At 35.7% G+C, this 15,843-nt stretch overlaps 1 protein-coding gene across 4 annotated transcripts in view; it reads left to right on the forward strand.

Annotated features, from left to right (window-relative positions):
• Positions 1-13,740, forward strand: part of STRN (striatin) — a 168,438-nt gene extending 154,698 nt beyond the window's left edge. The window contains exons 14-18 of one of the 4 annotated variants that reach the window (XR_002824871.1): positions 2,533-2,700; positions 4,368-4,508; positions 8,115-8,222; positions 9,703-10,544; positions 10,634-10,694. Coding sequence is in view for 3 of the 4 variants with exons in the window: in XM_004369561.2 (XP_004369618.1) it covers positions 2,533-2,700; positions 4,368-4,508; positions 8,115-8,222; positions 10,458-10,544; positions 10,634-10,803 (674 nt within the window). In the remaining variant the exon portion in view is untranslated. Of the gene's footprint in view, positions 1-2,532; positions 2,701-4,367; positions 4,509-6,686; positions 6,747-8,114; positions 8,223-9,702; positions 10,545-10,633 lie in introns of those variants that run through there. The other 3 variants (XM_023736050.1, XM_004369561.2, XM_023736060.1) reach the window with 3 other exon arrangements.
• The last annotated feature ends 2,103 nt before the right edge of the window (positions 13,741-15,843 follow it).

Raw genomic sequence — 15,843 nt, forward strand, 5'->3', positions numbered from 1 at the left:
TGGTAGTACTTGAGCACGTAACCATTTGCACCACCCAGGGATTCCTAAAACACAATTACTATTTACTAGTTCTTTGTGCCTTCTCTATCATCCACCCAGGGATTCCTAAAACACAATTACTATTTACTAGTTCTTTGTGCCTTCTCTATCATCCCTCTGCATTCTGGCTTCTGGCAACACCATCTAAATATAACAAGATTATCAGTGACTACCTAATTGCCTGACCCAAGAGGTATTTTAAAAATCCTTATCTTACTAGATCTATTGACTGAGTCTGAAACTGTTGACCACTCCATCCTTTTTGAAAGTTGTCTACTCTGTTGGCTTTTTTGACACTTGATTCTGTGATACTTTCTGTTCCCTAACCTTCATAAATTTTTTTTATTTTTCTCACCTTAAATACTGGTATTTATCAAGGCCCTAATTCTCTTTTTTTTCTTTTTCTTTTTTGCAGTGTACAAACTTTCCTGGGTAATTGAAGTCACTTGTGTGGTTTTATATGTTATTGACTCATAAATCTTTTCTTTAAGCTTCATACTACGTTCAGGAAATCTCAAAGTGGCTGTATTTTTTTTTTTAAGTTGTACTTTAAGTGAAAGTTTATAGCTCAAGTTAGTTTCTCATACAAAAATGTATACACACATTGTTACGTGACCCTAGTTGCTATCCCTATAACATGTCAACACTCCTTTCCACCCCTGGTTTCCCATGTCCATTCAACCAGCTCCTGTCCCTTTCTGCCTTCTCATCTCACCTCCAGACAGGGGCTGCCCATTTAGTCTCATGTATCTACTTGAACTAAGAAACACACTCTTCATGAGTATCATTTTATGTCTTATAGTTCAGTCTAATCTTTGTCTGAAGAGTTGACTTCGAGAATGGTTTTAGTTCTGGATTAACAGAGAGTCCAGGGGCCATGTTTTCTGGGGTTCCTCCAGTCTCAGTCAGACCATATTAAGTCTGTTTTTTTTTTACTAGAATTTTAGTTCTGCACCCTACTTCTCTCCTGCTCCATCAGGGACTTTCCTTTTTTATTGTCAGTAAATCCCAGCATGTTTTGTTTCTTTTCGTATGTATTCTTTATTAGTTGATGGCGCTACCAGAATGACCTAAACTAAAAACCTAATAGTTATCCCTGATGCCTTCTTGTGCCTTACTACTCATAGACTATTAACTATCTAGTCTTTTTGCTATTTCTTCAATCTACTCCTTCCTTTCTGGTCCTTTTACCACTTCCCTAGTTTAGGTCCTACTAAAACATTTCATTCCCCTTGCTTCATCTTGCTTCTGTCCAGTTGGTCTTCTACATTACTACATTACAGCCAAAGTTATGTTGTTAAACATTTACTCAACCCTGCTGCTCCTGAGAAACCCTTCAGTGGTTCCCTGTTGCTTTTAGGACAACTTCCAAGTTCCTTTATGTGCCATGAAAATCCTACTATAAACTAGGTGCTCTTACCTCTTTCACTCCTGCCTCAAACTTCACATTCCAGTAATAGTGAATTGTTTCTGATTTTCCTCATATACTGTACTGTTTTTCCTCTGTGATTTTGTTGGTTCTGCCTCCTTTGCCAAGCATGCCTTCCCTGTGTTCAGTGACTGGCCAACTCCTGTATACTCTCTCCAAACAGCTTTCGCATCATCCCGGTTACTCACCTTAGTTGTTGGTGTCTATCAGTATTATTATACTGACCGCATTGTCTTCTGCATTAGACTGCTAAGGCTCTTGAGGACAGGGATTGCATAGTGTCTTAATCATCTGTGTGACTTCAGCTTCTAGCATAATGCTGACATACAGTATGTTTTCAATAAATTTTGATGGATATGTTTGAGAGGAGATTAGACAGTAATGTCATTGGCATTTTCAGACCTAACGTCTCTGAGCCATCTTGAGAGTACTACCTCATAGAGTTATTGTGAGGATTAATAAATAATGTATTAAAATTCCAATTTGACTTTTATCATGAGACTGTGCAAAGGTGAGACTATGCAACATCCACATCTCAGTTATTGCTATTTGAGAATTTGGGGATTTCTGTAGATTTAAGGTCATGTCCCTCATGAATGTCAGGGGCTTGTTGCTCCCAGGAGTAACTGTCATTAGTAGAGTAGGACAAGTGGCCCGAGGAAGGTATATCCAAAGTGTCAAGGGAGGTCAGAGGAGGGAAGGATCTGTTCACTTCCTGAGAGAATATGAGCTGTGGTTTCTCTGAAGGTAGGTTAAATTCAAATGATTTGTGGTAACGTGCTATTTTTAAATGTAGAAGATTGGCCCTTGGGAGGAATAGGAGGAGGAAGAAGGAAATACCTAATTCTTTAAGGAGGAAAAAAAAAAAGTGTGCCTTTTAGTTTTAGACCCTACGTTTGTATATTTCATTTCCAGGCCTGCTTTGAAAAGAATAATAGAAACTAGAAAGCATATTTTATACTGGTATCAGGTGCTTTTGTTTATATTTTTATTTTCTCTGGGATCTAAATACATTTCTGACTTGTTTTTTTCTCCTGATTTTTTATTTTTGCTGTCTCGTTTAGATCCTTCTGTTTTAAGAGGTCCTCTTCTAGGCCACACAGATGCGGTCTGGGGCTTGGCTTACAGCGCTGCACATCACCGTTTATTGTCCTGTTCAGCAGATGGCACTCTGCGTTTATGGAGCACAACTGAGATTGCTCCAGCTCTGAGTGTATTTAATAATAATCAAGGTACATACTTTCTAAAATTATTTTGCTGATTCTTTTATAAAATGTCTTATGCTGAAAATAAATAAACAATTCTATGAATGCTTACTGTTCAAATTTAATTTGAAGTTTTTTTAAAGCATCGAAAGTATGTTTGAATTTCCAACTTATTACATAATTTTAAAAATATAATATTTGGTAAAAGAGCACACATAATATTTTTATTTTTTTAACAGATATAATTTATATGCGATGAAAAATACAGATCTTAAGTATACATTTCAGTGAGTTTGACAGATGCATGCACCTTATAACTCACACACCTGTCAAGATACAGAACATTTCCCTGACTTCCCCACAATTCCTTCATGTCCTTCCTAGTCAATCCTCTCTTCCTAGCCACCCCTCCCCCCAACCAGAGGAGTCCACTGTTGTGATTTCTTTCAGCATAGATTAATTTTGTCTATTCTAAAACTTTATATAAATGAAATAATACAATATTTTTTGTATCTAGCTTTTTACTCTCACTATAATGTTTTTGCAATTCATCTATGTTGCAAGTATTGATAATTCATTTATTTTTGTTGTTTAATAGTATTTTTATCTTATTTATATGAATAAACCGTAATTGTTTATATTCATTTTTCTCTTGATGGACATTTGAGTTGTTTTCAGTTTGGGGCTATTTTGAATAAAGCTGCTATGAACATTTGTATGTTTTCATTATTCTTGAGTAAAGACCTAGAAGTAGAATTTCTGGGTCTTAGGGTTGATGTTTATTTAACTTTATGTGAAACTGCTAAACCCAGTCGTGCATTGTACACTCCTGCCGATAATTTCTGTGAGTTTCAGTTACTCCAAATCCTTACCAGTACTTGGTGTTGTCAGTATACTTGTGTAGTAAGTAGTATTTCATTGTGGTTTTAATTTGCATTTCTTTGATGCTAACTATGTTGAGCAATTTTTTGTATGTGCTTGTTAGCCATTTATAATCTTCCCCTGTAATACATATATTTTTAAACTATTAGCTTGTTTTAGTTAGATTATGAGCCAAATGAAAAAAAATCAGATTAGTATATTTATGTGTATAAATCTTTTTTTTTTTATGTTTATAAATAAGCTCCAAATTTTAACCTATTCTGGATGGTAAATTAAAACACCTTCTTTAATCTTGAGCTATCATAACTTATCTCTAGGCTTTGATGGGCTGCCTGCATTTGATATTTACATGACTTTTTAAATTCTGTACTTTGGATGAGTTAGAATTCCTAGTAGGAGCTGGACTTTTTAAATGAAGACCTCCTGCTGTGCCATCATTCTAAGCCCCAAGCTGAGGTTGGAAGCAGGAAAACGTGTAGTTCATAAATGTTTTCTGTTTGTTTTCTGAATACAGGCACTTAGATTTTGGGACATATTTCTCTCCTTAATTTATGATTTTCTTATATTGATATTAAAATTAGCTTGCAGACCGTGAATACATTAGCTGAGTAATAGGTAGAAGATCTGTTAAACACTTAAGAGTGGGCTAGGGTTAAAAGTAATAAAGGAAATAGTCTCTTTAATTTTTATTCTAATGGAAAGCCTTATTAACTTCTTAAGAAACAATCATCCACTCTTTATTATATTGTAAACACGTTTTCAAGTATCTTCTCTAATTAAACTTCTCTTTGAATATGTTCTGACTCTCTTAGAATTGGGAATCCCTGCCTCGGTGGATCTAGTGAGCAGTGACCCCAGCCATATGGTAGCATCATTCAGCAAAGGATATACAAGCATCTTTAACATGGAAACACAGCAACGCATTCTCACTTTAGAATCCAACCTAGACACAAGTATGTATACCAATTTAAATAATCTGCATTTGGATCAATTTTTTATTGTTCATTTGTTATAGTTTCATTTTTGTATGTTAGTAATAAAATTGACAAAGCTCAATACTGATTAGAATATAGATCAAGTTTGCAGTTTCAGAATCCCAAATCTGAAACTTTTTATTGGCTACAGAAAGTCAGAAATAAATGCTTTCTCAGGTTGTGAAGAAGATATACAGAGTCTTTTTTGTTTTTGTGTTTTTTTAACCGTTGCTTTCTGTGTTTAACCCTAATCCACACTTTAGGTTGCAGTTCATAAAGAAAATCACATACACATATGATGATGTTAGCTGCCACAGCTCTCGCCTTATGGCAACACAGTAGAATGAATCACTGCTCAGTCCTGCGTCATCCCCATAATCAGTTGCAGATTGGACCATTGTGATCCATAGGGTTTTTATTGGCTGATTTTTTGGAAGTAGATTGCCTGGCCTTTCTAGCTAGTCTGTCTTAGTCTGGAAGCTCTGCTGAAACCTCTTCTGCATCATAGCAACACACAAGCCTCCACTGATAGACTGGTGGTGGCTACGCATGAGGTGCATTGGCTGGGAATCAAACCCAGGTCTCCTGCATGGAAGGCAAGAATTCTACCACTGAACCTCCAGTGCCCTCCACACATAATACTGTTACTTTAATCTAAGAACTAATTACCATGGTGTATGTATCTGTTTCTCTGTCTCTCTCTCTTAAAAATTTTCTTCATTCCTTTTTTGGCTTTCTTCCTTTTTTCTTTCCAATCCTTTGTTTTCTTCTCTTATCCTGTGAGTATTGTGTGGGGAAGTAGGCATGAATAGAACTTTGTGCTATTTGTATAAAAAAGAGACACAGGAAAATCAAAATTAAGATTTTTTTGCCTTTTGGTTTAAATAGGTAACCATATTAAAATAGTATTCCTCTGTTCTTTTTTTTTTTGTTACAATCGTGAATGTACAAACTACAGTTCAAAATGATGTCAATGGCAATTTGACTGATAAAGTAAAAGGTAGTTGAAGTAGGTAATTGGGTACTTGTTAACTTAATGAAAAGGTAATTATTTGTAGATCACAAGCTGATATGAACATTTGGTGGATTGTTTTGGACTCATTGTTAGAATGATTGTTGCTGTGCTTTGAATTTATTTCTAGTGTTCTTTGCATTTTGCATATTTGTCTGATTTACCATCAAGTAGAGATACTTTCTTAAAAATATTACCAAACAAGAAGTTTCTTTTTATGCTTCTATGATTTGATTTCTTTTCTATCATATTCATTTTCTAGATCTCAAAGTAATTGAGGCTAGTCTCGGAAAGTCCTCTCGGAATATATTGGGATATTTTACTTAAAGGGTTTCTCTTTTGTTGTTATTGTTCTCCATTAGACCTTAAAGAGGATATTGCCCAGTCAGTGGTATGTTCTCTCTGGAGAAAAGAATCCATAGACTGAACATTGAAACTAAGTATCCCTTTGTTTAGGACCTTCTGAATTGAGTATAACTAACCAAGAATTTACTTCCCATGGTCAGGTGACTTATTCTATACTTAAATAATAGGCTGGGTAGCCAGCTGCCGCTAGCACTGGAAAAAGACTATCTTCAGTTTTTAGGAAGTCATATTTGTAGGAACCATCATGAAAATATAGTAAAATTAGACTAAAAATAGTATAGATCCGGCTTGTTGCTTATAAATATTTTCTATTATGTGATTGTAAATTTATAATACCTCTTCTAGGATTTAAAAAATATTTAAGGTTTTTTTGAAATAATTTTAAACTTACAGAAAAGTCACAAAAATAGTACAAGAACTGGCTACCATTTATCCAGATCTACCAGTTTTTAACATTTTGCCATATTTCCTTTGTCACTCTGTATATGTGTATACATTTTTTTCTGAACCATTTGAGAGACTTTATACTTCTATACTTCTCTGTCCTTTAGCATATACCTAAAAATAAGAACATTCTCTTACATAGCAGAGTACAGTTACTAAAATCAGGAATTTAACATCAACACAATACCGTTGCCTGAACTACTGTTCATATTCAAATTTTTCCATATGCCCCAATAATGTCCTTTATAAGGACAACCTTTCCCCACCGTGGGCCATGATATAATGATTTTTTTTTTAACTTTGATATATATTAAATTAGCATTATCTCTATACAGGTAGTCCCTGACTTACAACAGGGTTCCATTCCGACAACTCCGTCGTAAGTCGGTTCTAATGTAAGTAGTATTCATTATTATTGCCTTTTATTATCAATATCTTTATAAATCATAACATTGAACATCTGAGAATGATAACATCAGCAAATTACATGTTGCAAAATTGTGTATTGTACATATCACTAACGATAATATTCACAAAAACAAAACAACAATTGTAAGTACAGTTCTTTGTAACTCCAATACATCGTAAATTGGGAACTACCTGTATACATTTTTCTTATAAAAAAAAATCACTGATTAAACTTATTATTGATTATTGATTTCATTTTGATAAAAGGGTTTTAGGAGGAACTTGTGGTAGGTTAGGTACCAGCTTTGCAGTGGCTGATTTGTATGAGATATCTAGTTGGAAGGGGGCAGTGGTGGGTCAGTTCAGTGTACCTCATGCATAGCCAACCCCCATCTGTCAGTGAAGGCTTTTGTGTTGCTATGATGGTGAACAGGTTTCAGCGGAGCTTCCAGATGAAGACTGACTAGGAAGAAAGGCCTGGCCATCTATTTCTGAAAATCAGCCATTGAAAGCCCCATGGAGCACAGTGGTCTGATTCCATTGTACATGGGGTCTCCATGAGTTGGGGCAGATTCAATAGCAGCTAACAACAGCAACAGTGTTTAGTTGGTATAAATTAGAAGACCAGAAACTAGGAGCTGGCCTTTTCACTTGATTTGGGGAAAGTCACAATTATTTCTGGACCTTGGTTCGTTCACTGTGATATAGGCATAATGATATGTGGCCTACCTGTTCCACTGTGCACATATTTGAAATCTCTTTGAAAATGATTAAATACTGTGCAAATTATAGGATACTGTTAGGATGCTGATTATTTTAAGATTCTAAACCTATTGGACTGTCAGATGATTACCATTTCTATTACGATGAGCAAGAATGAGAAAGAAAATTTAAGGGTTAAGAAACTTTCTTTGTCATGTTTCTCTTCAGATGATAACTATGTGATAAAGAGCTCTATATATAGAAAGAGTTAAGATTTAAATTTGGGGATTACCTACATATAAGTAATAATGAAACTTCATTAAAGTAGCAGAAACATCTCAGAACACTGCAGAATGAGAAATATCAGAGGCTGTAGGCTAAGCCATAGGTGACACCCTTCCATAACATAGCAGGTAGTGGAACAGGAAATTTTAATTGTTAGGTACCTTTAGATTTGTCAGTATGGTGTAGCTTAGATGATTCTTATTTCCTAACACTGAAATTGTGGAAACAGTCACAGAACAAATGAACTAAGACAAATTAAAGTCACATCATTTACTTTTTCAGTCTGTTAGGTGAGTATTCAGTTCTCCTTTGTGTAAAGAAATAATATCTTTACTCATTTGTGTTGCTCTTTAATTTTTTCTTTTTAGCAGCCACTACTTCCTGCCAAATTAATAGAGTCATCAGTCATCCCACTCTTCCTATCAGCATCACTGCTCATGAAGACAGACACATCAAATTCTTTGATAACAATACAGGTAAGAATTTATTAGAAATTGATTATTGTTAAAGCAAAACAATTACCACTACAAGTAAACTAAGTTTGGTGTTATCAGTAGGTAGCTTCATGGTCAGGGAGTGGGCACTGAAACACAAATACTCTGCCAGCTCAGTTTCTGTTCATTCCATCCGAATCTTCTAGGAAGTAGTCTTCATTATAGAGTACAGAATCACCTTGGTTTATTTAATGTTGAGTAGATGCTTTATTTAGGCCCTTGAGGCAAGGTTATTATTATTGTTGTTATTAGGTGCCATTGAGTCAATTCCGACTTAAAGCGACCCTGTGTACAACAGAGTAAAACACTGCCTGGTCCGGCACCATCCTCACAATCGTTGCTATGTTTGAGGCCATCATTGCAGCCACTGTGTCAGTCCATCTCGGCGAGGGTCTTTCGCTTTTTTGCTGAACCTCTACCTTACCAAGCATGATGTCCTTCTCCAGGGACTGGTCCCTCCTGATAACATGTCCAAAGTACGTGAGAGAAATTCTTGCCATTCTCTCTTTAAGGAGCATTTTGGCTGTACTTCTTCTAAGACAGATTGTTCATTCTTTTGGCAGTCCATGGTATATTAAAATATTAATAAAAATGATCTATTGCTATGAATATATTGGCAGAAAGTAGAAACATGTTAGAAGTAGAGGCATGTGATCATTATATTTTGTTTAAAATTGTTCAATTATTGAATAGCCAGCCATCTTGTTACAGTTGGAAAAACTCTGGGTTGTTTGGTTCATTTCCTTCATTTTCCATGGGCTAACTTTTCTGGATTTCATTTTACTTGGATCCACAATCAACACCCATGGAAGCAGTAGTCAAGAAATCATATGATGTATTGCATTGGGCAAATCTGCTACAAAAGACCTTTTTAAAGTGTTGAAAAGCAAAGATGTCACTTTGAAGACTAAGGTGCACCTGACCCAAGCCATAATATTTTCAGTCACCTCATATGCATGTGAAAGCTGGACAATGAATAAGATAGATGGAAGAAGAATTGATGCCTTTGAATTATGGTGTTGGCAAAGAATATTGAATATACCATGGACTGCCAGAAGAATGAACAAGTTTGTCTTGGAAGAAGTACAGCCAGAGTGCTTCTTAGAAGTGAGGATGGGGAGACTTCTTCTCATATTCTTTGAACATGTCATCAGGAGGGACCAGTCCCTGGAGAAGGACATCATGCTTGGTAAGGTAGAGGGTCAGTGAAAAAGAGGAAGACCCTCAATGAGATGGCTTGACACAGTGGCTGCAACGATGGGCTCAAACATAGCAGTGAATGTGAGGGTGGCCCAGGACCAGGCAGTGTTTCGTTCTGTCGTACATCGGGTTGCTATGAGTCGGAACCGACTCGACGACACCTAACAACAACAACAACAATTTTTTCTGTATTATAATACTGTTTGGTTCTGATTGATTTGAATTTGGCTATGAGACTTTGCCAATTTGTATTGACTTACAGCCCACCACTCTAAAGGAAACTCATGAAGAGCTGTGCCGGGAGGAAAGCACCCTGTATTAACAGGCACATTTACATGGGTAGCTGCTATTGGCTTTGTAAATATGTTGGCCTTTGCTGACTTTGCTTAGCTGCTACTAAAGATGAGTAATTTAATATTTTTAATTCCTTTCCATGTAATGTTTCCACCAAAATTGTGGGCAGATTTCCTCTCTGTTCTTTTGTGTTTCTCAAGTCTCTTCTGTCTATAAATTTAAATTCTGTTCCCATAACTTGCGTAGTTTGCCTGTAAGAGCTTGACTGCTAACCGAAAGGTCAGCATTTCAAATCCACCAGTCGCTCCTCAGAAACCCTATGGGGCATTTCTGCTCTGTCCTATAGGGTCTCTATGAGTTGGAATTGACTCGACAGCAATGGGTTGGTTTGTTTGTTTTAAAAGCATGCAAAGTAGTTGATTAATAGTGTCCAAATTTCAATTAATGAACACGGTTTGAAGGTCTGCATATGTACAAATTACTGTTTATCCATGTTGTAATTTAAAAGATAAAAATATAATCTGAAAATCAAGCTGCTGTTCTTTATCACTGCCACGAGTAGAGTAGAGGTGGGGAGGGGAAGCATGTGTTGTTTTAGCTGATGGAAAAAGCTGTTGATGCAGTAAATACACAGCGAAGGGTGACTGGAGAAACCACTCACTGCAGCATGGTAACTGGCATCTATTCAGGGTGAGAAGAGTAATACTTTTTTTCCCCCCAAAGGCAAATTGATCCACTCGATGGTAGCCCACTTAGAAGCTGTTACAAGTTTAGCAGTTGATCCTAATGGCCTGTACTTGATGTCTGGCAGTAAGTATATCAACTATAGATTACTCATTTTTCCTTATCATTTTCATGTTAATGTAATTTTGCCTTTCAATTTCTTTTTCTTTGTATAGGTCATGACTGTTCAATACGTTTATGGAACCTAGAAAGTAAGACGTGTATCCAAGAGTTCACAGCTCATCGGAAAAAGTTTGAAGAATCAATTCATGATGTAGCTTTCCACCCATCCAAATGCTATATAGCTAGTGCTGGAGCAGATGCGCTGGCTAAAGTCTTTGTATGACACAGTGTATCATCTTCACCTTCTAGCTGTTTATAAATTAATCAACTGCACAAAAGAGATACAGAAGACCAGGGCAAGAGTCAGCTCGTCCTGCCCTTTTGTTCTGCTGAAGGAGCACAGAGAACGTTTGTTAAAGTACAGTTTTGCAATTCGTATACTGTTTTCTAAAACTGTTTGTTCAGGTTGCTGCAAGCTCAGCTGAATTTGTGAACCTGAAAACTGTGTCAAAATTTCCCCCAAATAGGCGCTTTTGTCTGAGGTTGTTCCAATTCGCTAGGCCAGCCTGAGCGAACACAAGGTTTCGTTTGTCCTTATTCAGTAAATAGGGCACTCTGTATGTGATAATTAAAGAACTTGATGGCTGGGGATGAACAGAGGAAGAATGGAAACTTAGACCTAGTTCTCCCTTGAGAAATCTTGTTAAACACATTAGGTAGGTCACATAGTAATCTGCCATATCTGCTGTACTAACCCTTTTGGCCTATTAAAACAAGTTTTTATTTAGCTCTCCTTTCAGCTGTTCACATAAAGCCACTGGCAAAGCAGTTTACCTGTTGGGGGTAAAGACTGCAGTCATTATGTTAAATATATTATTATTCAGAAATGCTAAACAAATATTTAGTTTGCAGGCAGATTTCTATATTATATTACGTTTTTGAAAATAGATTTGTACCATTCTAAAGTTTAGCTGTCAGATACTCACCACTTTGAAGAATAGTTGATAACAGTCTGCCTTTACTAAAGGATTTAACTTATTCAGCTTTGAGATTCTGTTTATTTTTAAGGACAAGCAGGGCATATCTCTGTAATTCTATTAATTTTAAAAAACAACTTTTTTTCATGTTTTATTTATAGTACCACAGTGATTATTTCATGTCATTGAAATCTTACTTTTGATGATTGAAAAAGCAGAAGTTATTTGCTAACTTGTGTTATCAGCACCCACATAACCATGATTCAGATGAACTATGTTCTTTCTTCTTTGTCTCTCATATTCATATTATTTGGAACCTACCAAAAATAATTAATAATTATTCTGTTTTAATAGTCCAAAGAGTAAGGTTAACCTCAGCCAGCTGCTTTTGCAGAAGTACTAAAGCAAATGTCTAGTACCCCAGAAATCCTCTATCGATACCTCCAAGAAGAAGCTGCTCTTGGAAATTAGGAGGGAAGAGTTCAGTGCATAATATTGGCTCAAAGGTTTTTGTTCTCTCCCTCTCCCATTATTTTAATTGGAATATAAAATATATTTTAATGAGCAGTGAATCAATATTGTTTCTGGGGGAAAAAGGGTATCCAAAAGGACCAGGCTTCACTGAACCCCCCTTGCCCGTGGCCACATCTGGTCAGCTCTTGGGCTTCCTGCGATCCTACCATCTGGACCAAGTTCCGTGTCGTACATACCCGAGCCCTACAACTGTCGCTCTTCTCATACCCTTTTTCTTGTTTGCCTGAAAGGACAGAAGCCGATCTATAAGATAGAAGTAAATGATGAATGGCCAACTTTTCATACAGTAGGCTCTCAAACTTAAAAAAAAGAAATGTCCATTTTTAACCCATTAAAATAATTCCTACATTCCTCTCCCCACGTATTCCATTGTCATAGCAGTGACATTTCTGATAATATGTACATCTATGCCTTTACATATTCTGGTGGTGATGTAGATAAAAGTTGATAATATTTCTTTAAAATTTCTGCTTGTCTACATCTTGAAATTCTGCAGTATACAGGCAAATTTTCTTTTAAGCTAAACACCTGTGCTAATTTGCCTGTTTGTTTTACAGTTATGCTGTAGTATTTTGACACAGCTATCTTCTCATTTCATCTGTGCTTTGGTTAACAGTGGGCTCAAGAGACTCCTTTGTATAATAAGTTGAGTTGACCTAGATAGGAGCTGTTGAGTGAATGTTTACATTCCCATGCAGGTATAGAATTCCACATTGTGTTACGTAAATTGTTCTTTTGGTTCTTCACAGAGTAAAGGAAGGGTGCTAACCTAACATTTGCAGAAGGATACTGGGAAATTCCAGTCAGGTGCCCTTCTTTGGTATATTTATGATGGATGACCACAAAGCTATTGTTCTACCAGTTATTGCTTTAATTACCTTCCAAGGTCTTCAGTGCCTGCTTTTGCTTATGTCACTAAGTTCTCTAAACTAAGGCATTGTCTTCCCCTATTCATTTTATGCCTCATGGTTGGAATCCTTCTGTTAGTGAATGGAAAATAACCATGAGATGGCTAGACTGTAGCGTAAATGATGGAACTGTTGAAAGTTCCTAGAAAGCCAGTGCTGTGCCATTGGAGACTGTGCACAGAAAGAGAGCATCTTTTCCGCTAGAGCTGTATGGTCTCAGCTTAGAAACGAGCCAAAGCTGTCTTCCAGTCAGACAGTGGTATATACACGTGTCTGACTTTTCCCCCAGCCTATTGAAAATTCACATTACAAAATGAACCAATTCAAGAATCAGTCATTAAAATGCTTTTTTCATATTACATGATTTGTAAATATTTTGGATGACTCTATTAGAATACTATGAAAATCAGCAGGAAGTGTGGGTCCCTGCCTTATTTTCATATGCTATGGATACATCTCTGGGAGCTTGCAGCACCCTTCTCAAAACTCAGCTGTCATATGGAGCTCATTTGCTTCTCAAACCATGTTTAACGTAAGTGATACAATGACCTTCAGTATTTTTCTATTGAACAAGTTTAGCAATTTTTGCCATTAAACAGGTACTTAGTTATGCAAAGTATTTAGCTTTTATAATCATTTTAGTATGACTAAAGGGAAAATTGAGTGGCATCACTGATAATGAACTTTGTGAAAATTTTTTGTTTATCTGACTTTCATTCCTTCAGTATTCTTGCTATAAATTTCTTTTGGAGATAATTATGGAGATTTATTTGAAAATGTCTAAAATGTATGTATATTTTATAAATATATATTATATATATTGTACAAATATATATAATATATATATATAGACGTAATTTATATATATATATATATATATAAAACCATAGGTGCATTTTACTGTTTTGTATTTTCATTTTTGGAGGTAGTGTACACGACATGATGAGTATGATGAGTGTTGTGCTGTTTGCTTTTGCAGTATGATATATAGTTATAAATGTTTAAATGACTGTATATACTATATTCATTATAGGCTAGCATGCTTGTTTTAAAGACTGTCATTCTAGTTTATTAAAATCTGAATGTAAGAAAACCTGGCTATTCAAATGTGAATTGAAAAATATTCCATTCTCAGTACTGAACTATTTCCATTGAACATTCAGGCTTTTTAACAAAACAAATATCATTAAAAGGCAATAGCTAGAGAATGAGAGGTGCCTTTAAAAAAAATACAAATGCAGCCTTACAGTGAGGATGAGAACTGAGTTTGTGTGGTGGACGGGTGGGGGTGAGAGAAAGAGTGTGTATGCATGGGTGGGTGTTTGCCAGTCTGTGAAGGTCCTGATTTGTGACCATCAATGTCTTTTTAATGTATCTGCTCAACTTCTAGGACTTCAGGGGACATTTCATGCGCTGTCTTTGTGCTCTTCTGAGCACCACATATACTTTAAAGAATTTTGAATGTGAATTCCTAGAAATTTCAGTAGAGAAAAAGTACCTGTTCTTTAATTATAGTCAGGTTTGGGTAAAAGAAGAAATTATTAGTTCACCAAAATTATGAGCTCTCATTAACTTTGGCTAAGTAAATGTAATTTTTTAAAGGTTCACTTTTTTTAGTACTTCAGATGTATTTCTCCCTTACACAAGAGCATGTCATGAAATTCTTATGAAGATTCAGCTAGTAAAAATGATTTTTAGATTAAACACCTGAACTAGTTAAAATTCCACCTAAGAGTAGTCTTAAAGTATTTAAACGGCATCTTTCATATCTACCTCTTTGTCATTGCTGCCATGTTAATAGAAGCAAATCTTTATGACATCTGAACTGATGGTTGGATGCAATTTAAAAATCTATGTTGGTGCTTTTCTCAGGCTTTTGTCATCTAAGTTTTTTTGGACTAAGATGTCAGAAATCATATCAAAAGAGTTAGAATTAATTTTGGTTTCCTTTGAAAGAATTGCTTAAAGTTAACCATCATTGTTGGCAGTAGAGATAGTTAATCTCTAATTGGTATATGTCTGTGTGATAATTTCAACCCAGAGCCAAACTGTTACTGAAATTTACATGGAAAAAGAGCTAGGTATAATTTTATGAAGCTTGCTCTTTTCTTTGAAAGCTATTTCAAAACTATTAAGTTCTAATCATTCATTTTATTTACTCAGAATTTGCCTCCGTTACTGTGTTACTTGTTTCATAATTTATATAATTGCAGTACTTTAAGTGTTTGACACTGGGATTCAGGGTGTACGAAAGTAATAGCTGACATAAATTACATGTATATTTTCATGAAATGTATCAATTCCTAAAGTTCTCCTTTAGGGAAGAGTCCAGAAAACTTACATATCTGTGTTTAAAAGCAAGGATAGGTCATTGGTAAGTAATTTAAATCATTTTACTTTTGCCACTTAAAGTTTTTAAATTGGCCATATCCATCATCCAACTGATCTTCATGTCATTGTAAGGGACACCAGATTGATAAAGTATTTAACAGATCCTTTGCATCAGTTTTTCCTTTTTTAAAAAGAAAAATCTAAAAAATGCAAATGTTAGGCCAAACAGAGATCCCTAGATCCCACTCGTTTATTCTAGCAGTATTCCTGATGTGGTGATTAGGGGTCAGAATTTTCTGGATCTTTGCTAGTCAAGCTTTAGCTATGGTTTAACTGGGACCACATGCTTGTCATCCCTCTGATGCAAATTAGAAAGTTCATTTTAATTTAGATTAATGTCTGCCTGGGTTTTTAACAGGCTGTGAACCAGTGAGTGCCTTGTTAATGTAGAATGATTTTTCCCTGGTTGTGTGTTAGCTTCTCTCTGAAAATGTCTCAGAGAATGAATGGTATTTTAATTGACTTGTAGAGAGCTGCTAAATTTGGTATTATCAGCAATCAGAAAGTCTTGGG

Source organism: Trichechus manatus, unplaced genomic scaffold (genome assembly GCF_000243295.1).
Source record: "Trichechus manatus latirostris isolate Lorelei unplaced genomic scaffold, TriManLat1.0 scaffold00005, whole genome shotgun sequence".
Classification (NCBI taxonomy): domain Eukaryota; kingdom Metazoa; phylum Chordata; class Mammalia; order Sirenia; family Trichechidae; genus Trichechus; species Trichechus manatus.